This window comes from Artemia sp. Qi Xiang Cuo, chromosome 4 (assembly GCF_049724085.1).
Source record: "Artemia sp. Qi Xiang Cuo chromosome 4, ASM4972408v1, whole genome shotgun sequence".
NCBI classification, from domain to species: domain Eukaryota; kingdom Metazoa; phylum Arthropoda; class Branchiopoda; order Anostraca; family Artemiidae; genus Artemia; species Artemia sp. Qi Xiang Cuo.
The window spans coordinates 30,054,806-30,061,568 of NC_142797.1; the positions used below are offsets into that span (position 1 = coordinate 30,054,806).

The 6,763-nt window shown below is 34.2% G+C and overlaps 1 protein-coding gene across 1 annotated transcript in view; it reads left to right on the forward strand.

Annotated features, from left to right (window-relative positions):
* Hmt4-20 (Histone methyltransferase 4-20) overlaps positions 1-5,696 on the forward strand; it is a 32,514-nt gene extending 26,818 nt beyond the window's left edge. Inside the window, exon 7 of the mRNA XM_089088216.1 lies at positions 972-5,696. Within this exon, the coding sequence (XP_088944342.1) occupies positions 972-1,911 (940 nt within the window). The 3' untranslated portion in view covers positions 1,912-5,696. The remainder of the gene's footprint in view (positions 1-971) is intronic.
* Positions 5,697-6,763: the final 1,067 nt, after the last annotated feature.

A 6,763-nucleotide genomic window follows, 5' to 3' on the forward strand; every position in this document is an offset into this window, starting at 1 on the left:
TTACTGTGAAATCTTAGAAAATTGTTAGTGTAATTTAGCCCAGTTTGAATGCAGACATCTCATAAATATACACGAATTGTAAAAACGGTATTTGAACAATAAAACAAGTAGAAATAATTACTTGAAACCAATTTTTAGTGTCATATCCTGTTCAGAAATAAAAAAATTCTCATATTTGAATAATTAAATACCCATCACCCTTTAAAAATAACTGGAGTATGAATACATTTAATATCTATAAAAGTGGGTAATTTCTATTTAAAGTAGATTTTCTTTTTCAGTTGTTGTCTTCCCATAACTAGTTGGTTTTGCCAAGTACCTGCGAAGTACTCTGGAATCCCTCTTTTTTTCTTCTTTTTCTTCACGAGTACCATTTTATTTACAGACAAATTTACAAAAAATATGATATTATTTGAGTATCATTATGACTTTTTCTTTAATGTCTCTGTTAAGTAATTGGTCTAAGTCAACTACGTGCTCCTATCTCTTATGACTTAAAAGACTAAATTATTTTAGAGAGCCTAAGGTTTTGCAAGGATTGGAGACGGTACGTCTTTAAGCTGAAAGGCCCCGATTTTATTAAATAACCCCCTACCGTCTTCCCTGGTGTGGAATTGTACTACTTGAGGATGGGACTAGGGTCTCGCCACCTTTCCCCCTCCTCCTTCCATGAAACCTTATTTTTTGGTCGAGTTTCTTCATAATTACTATTATTTTTTGTATAAATCGCTTGTGCTGTTTTAGCGTAATAGGCGTGTTTGATTCAGCAAAACTTCGTTCTCTCTTATTGGATTTCTATGATTTCCCCATTAGAGCCTCTATATTTTTTTGGGATGTTAGTTCAATTAGTGCTTCGCTTATTGGTAATTCTAACTATATACTTTATTCTTGGAAGATAAGAAAAATTTAGTTTCTTTGTGGATACAAATGACGAAGGTAAAAATGAGAATAATTTCTTATTATTATTCTAGGAGAGGCACGGGTGCATTTGCCAAATTTCAGCTAGATTGTGAGAAGCCCGAACGTTATAGATTAAGAGAAACTGATAACCGCTTAAATCGTACCAAACTGATGCCAATAGCCTCTATCCGGGAAGTAATATCCAACAGAAATAGTGATATTCCTTATATAAACTCTTTAAGGAGTAGAAATTTGACTCGTTTAGATTCTGAGCTAAGTAAAGAGGATGCGTGTGATCGTAGTAAAATCAAGTGCCAAGACCAGTCTGGAAAATCTACGAGTCAAGTTGTAGAGGATGTTAATTTTGAAAATTTTGAAAACAATATTCATAGAAATCCACGAAAGCCATCTAGACGCCCTGGCATTCGCGAGCCTGTTGATGCTTCTAGTGATAGTAGTCGAGAATCTGCGGACGCTGTTGCAACCCCATATTTCGAGCCAGTTGTGATCCCAGAGCCGGCAAAAGAGACGAATTCATCAGAAACTCGTACTCTTCGATCTCGTGTTATCTCGAAGCCCCAACCTTTAGAGGTGGGGAAGTTGTTTGAAGTAAAGAAAGAATGTGCAAAAGTGAAAGAAGTTAGTGGGAATGCTCCAATAGAAGCAAAAGGGGTTGATGAAGTAGAAAGTGGCAGAGGGCCACGCACCCCAACAAAGTCGGATGTTTATGCATTCTCGGACAGTGACGATGGGGATTTTCCGAAGCGTATTGAAGGGTCTCCACCTTTAAAATTGACTCTGCGAATGAAACGGAGTCCTGTTTTAGATGACGTCATAATTTCAGGAAGACGTTTAAAATATCAGGAACCAGTTTATGAAATATTAAAAACAGAAGGATTGGAAACTGAATCTCCAAACGATGGACCTGAGAATAATAACAGTGGAAAAGCAAAGAGGCTAAAGTTAATTCTTAGAGATGAAACGAGGACTCTGGAGCTACCTCCTAGTTGACTTGTACTTTCTATTCTTTAGGATTCTATTGGATGTGTAGTGACATGTCAAGTTCTTGATGCTCTGTCAGCTTTGACATTTTTTTTCTTTGTATTCATCTAAAACCAAGACTTAAGGAAAATAATGTAATACATATTACAAAGTTTTTCAAAAGTGAACAGGACACATTTATTAGGTTATTGGGAAAGTCGTTTTGAGGGATTACCTTACAGAGTGCTGCGTCAATTCGTTGCTCACGTTAGGTCCTTTTGTGGCTTATTCAAAATCCTGGAAAATTTTGCAATAAACTTTTACTATTAAGATAAACCTTTTTAATAATTATCATTCCTGAATCATCTTTGAATAGATAGTTTTTCTTACTAGGTATTTTTTTCCAAAACGCGTTTTTAAACTTTCAGTTAAACGATACTCATAATTTCAGTTTTTTGTTTGAATTACGCAGCTAAAGTTAAACTTTTTCTATAGATAAAAGCTTTTCTCAGTCTCTGTGTAGTTTAAACATTAATAGTAATAATTTTTGGCCGAAGAAAGTTGGGTGTGTTTATAAAACCTTTATGCTGCGTTTAAAGATATTAACAGGTATATTCAAAACCTACCATATATGCGGGATTATTTTTTTGCAGTCCGAAAACCGAGCACTAGAAAAAAACCCAAGTACACTTTTTTATTGGCATAAAAGCTAAATTTAAATCCTTCTAAAATAGCCTAAATTCATAATTCAATAAGCTAAAACATCCAAATTCTGCATAAAAACCCACTTACGCGAGACTGTGAACGATGGGAAAATCCTGATTGTATTTTGGACTCAGCTGGGTGAATTTCAACCGGAATCATATTCTAGGTCTTGAGAACAGAAAAGTGATTAAATGAGTAAATAATTGTCCCATAGTGGAAGTTGGAAACTGTGTTTTTTGTTGTGATTTTGTTTTTTGTATTAGCTTTGTCTCACCTTGGAAAAACGTACGTTATGCTTAAGATACTAAATGTTCACCACTGCCTTAGATGTCCATTTGTGAAACGAAGCTAATTTAGTCAGTTGATTGAAGTCTAATAAAAACCCCTAGTGAGAACATTGCTTTTCTAAGTAATTCTCAAACTGAATTTATTAATATCAACCGTGTCCTTCAGTACCCATTACAGCAACACCAAATTGCTTTAGTCTAGAATAATATCTTCGGAAGGATTTGACCCAGAAAATTGTGTAGTTAGCAACATATGAAGCAAGCAGCGCCTCTAGTGGACACACTCTAAAAACTATAGTATGAAATAGGTGTCAAAACATAGGTTTGAAAATATATCTATCCCTTAATAAGAAGACTATTAAAATTTGGTTATTCTTGTACTGAAACATTGACAGTCATGCCCACAGGTGTTTGGGAATGGGGATGGAGCTTAAACGTCAAAAATGTGTAGTTTTGGTCTGAACTGGCTTATTTTAAGGATGGGGGTATTTAGATTACTCTTACTAGAATTTTTAGCTTAATTTTTTGATTTAATTGCTTTCAACAGTTGATAGAACAAGCTATGATACTTCCTTTCCGAAATAAAATTAATTGTTTTTTTTTTTTTACATTTACTGCTGCTTAAGCAAAGAAACAGTAAAGTTACTTGTAATGTCTACAGTTTATGTAAAGACACAAACTGTAAGGTTTAGGAGTAATCTCTCTCATCCTTTATGTATCCCCGCCAGTAATTTTTCTCATAGATTTACAACATCATCAAAATGGCTTATTTGACGAGCCGCGTAAGTGGTAGGAGAGAGTTCCTAACATATTGTGTATTTTATAGTGGAATCAAACGAATTTATTCAGTTGATCCAGTATATGACCTTAGCCAATTGATTTGCTGTCTTATTTTTAGGGGAGGGTGTGAGGAGGCTGAAGACTTTAAAAAAGCTTTAGGCAAATCTAATGGCACCAGAAAAAAGTAGGAACCAATCTCAGCTTTCTTTATCAAAAAAGTATATAACACATTTTTTGCTAAATAGCTTTTGAGATTTATATGCTTTATCTCGGGGCTCTTTTCTTCTTTTTACATGCAACATTTTGAGCGTGTCCAATAAGATGTATGACCGAATAAACAGATATAAGCTAGCAATTTTTAATTTTATGTGTAGGAAATATCGCAGTTTTCTGGAATCGAATAAAATTTTCCATTTCTGTGCTTGTATTTTTTTTATGTAATGCTGCTATTTTTATCATGCTCTTTTTAACTCATTTGTACCTTCTTTAGTCTTTTTATGGTATTCCTTGGTAGATTGTATAATATTTATGTTTGTGTAAAAAGTTTAGAAATCAAAGGTACTTGATCTCCGTTTTATCAATTAATCATGAAGCATCATAATCACAACAATAGGTAAATACAACCTAACCCTTTCAAGAGGATATTACTGCGTTTTATGAAATGGGAGGGGGTTTAGAGTGTTGTGTTTTGAACACACTTTGTGAAAAGGGTATTTGGATCGACTATTGGAAGGATTTACCCCTCCCGTTTCCATATGCGTGAAGACATGCTTTATATTATAACAAAATAGATTGATGAGTATTCATTCTCATTCTGTAAATCGTTTTAGAACTAATAGTTAAACTTTTTTTGAGTGTGTAACGGCGAAAAATCAAATTTACGGGGAAATGATCAAGCAAAGTTGAATTTACTTTCATAACTGTTTGGATTATGTACAAAATAATAAAAATAGCTACTTATAAAGTCTGCACGTTTGCAAGTATTTATTTTAGGTTTGTCCAAATAAACAAGAAACAGCCGAATATATGAAAAGATAGCGCATTACAGAAAATTGTAAAAAAGCCTTCAGACTTCCCCCTCCCCTATTGGTTAGCGACTTGATATAATATACTAGTCATAATAGCGTGAATTAGGAACGTTTGGAATTACCGATTAGCAAAGGAAAGGCCATTAAAGTTTGCAGTAGGTTTTCAAGAAATTGAGACACCCAAACATCAACAGGTTGACCACGTAATATGTAAGCTGTTATAAACATATTTTGCTTAAAACATATTCTAATCATTTGCCGTCAGATTTGATAGACGTAATTTGCCAAAAGTGTTTCAAAATATCCCAAAAAGTGACAAAAATTTATCATTTATTGGCATAGAAGAAAAAGAACAAAGAAGGGGCTACAATTTTTTCTTGGTGACGTATGGAAATTTGGTCTGAAAAAGACAATTTGACATTCAAAACCTGCTAGTTTGCTATTTTTATAATGGTTTCTTCAATTAAAACTCTTGCTAAAATAAAAGTTATGCCGATCCAGTTGCTTCATTAAGACGGAGATAGGTCATTTGGTGGCTATTCTTAACTTCGTAGTTGTAGTAATTGTTTCGGTGTGATTTATTACATAGAATACTATGAAAAAAAACAACAACAAGCGAGTGAGAGGGCAAGAAAAAAATAACTTACAGAAGAGGGGCGAAAGTAAGGATTATTCTCAGTGTAGGGCGGCAAAAGGGCTGAGAATCCATCGTATAGCCCATCACAAAATAATCCTTCCCTATTTGATGCATATTTTACAAGTTTTGTGGCTCTTCAATCTCTTCTTGTCTATTTTTACATGTCCTACAAGTTCACTATAGGCCACACACTGCTGAATACTTTTAGACTTTAATGGCGGAGAGTATTAAGACATATTTTCTAGGCGAACAGTGCATAACTCGTTAAAATCTAGGAAATGTTGTTATAAAGTAGGCGTTTTTTTATGTGATTTTTAGAACATTCTTTCTCTAACAAGGATACTCCGCGCCCACGCCACAAGGAGTTTCCATCCCCCCCCCCCCAAAAAAACAGTCGAAATGCGCAAAAACTCAAATATTTGGGCTGAACCACGAACCACTTGTTTTAACCCCCCCCCCTCCCCCTTTAAATTTTAGATATGCGCTCTTATTTTTAAAAATGTTTTCATGTGGGATTCCTCTTAAGATTATCAACAAAGAACCTGACCGCTGATGGGCTCACAAGTGGTTAAAATATTTGTTTAAGAGTTTCGATGTGCTGACATGCTGTAAAAATGCATGGTACCGTTTCAAGAATTTGCATTAATACTTAATGCTAATTTATAAATCTAAAAAAATTCAGTTTACGAAGCTCGGTTTTAGGGATTAAAGCATGTTTCCTACACGTTCCAAAAGGGTTTCCATATTTCTTTTATCGAACTTCCCCATCTGCGAAATTTTGATGCATTTATCAAAATTGGTTTCGAATTTTGTTTTCTAAGCAGCATCCCCTCCTCCTCCCAAGGAAACTTTACACTTCCTCTAGAACACTAAGTCTTTATAATAATTCAAACGACTAGAATCCTGCTCTTTTTGCAGCAGCCAGAGCATCCTCAGAATGTCCCTGCAATTCTTTTTTTTTTTTTTTAATAACATTGTCACGATGTCTCTTATCCATTCCTTTTTCTTTTTTTAAGACACATTTACTAGTTTTTGATCGACTATTTATTTAAGTAGGGATAGTGACATTAATATATATATATTTTTTTTTAATGTAAGAATTTTTGATTCGAGAAGTATGTTGGCATGAGTGATGAAAAACGTACATGTAAATATTGTTAGTAGGATGATATGAAGGCATCCAGTCTTGTAGCTCCTCCCTTTAATCTATCAATGTATCTTGAGAATTATTTTCATAATCTAATTGTTTTTTAGTTCTTGGTAGTTGTAGTTGCGTAATAAACGGCTGTGTCCTCAAATTGTGTTGATCTTTCTTCTGGGAAGGGTTTTCAAGTATACTTTTTATATACTTGCGCTTTTTACGCATAAGGTGAAGGATTTTCTGTGTATTAACCAGGAATAATTTTTTGCTGTGAGAAGAATCAGTTACTTTTGACCACATTATG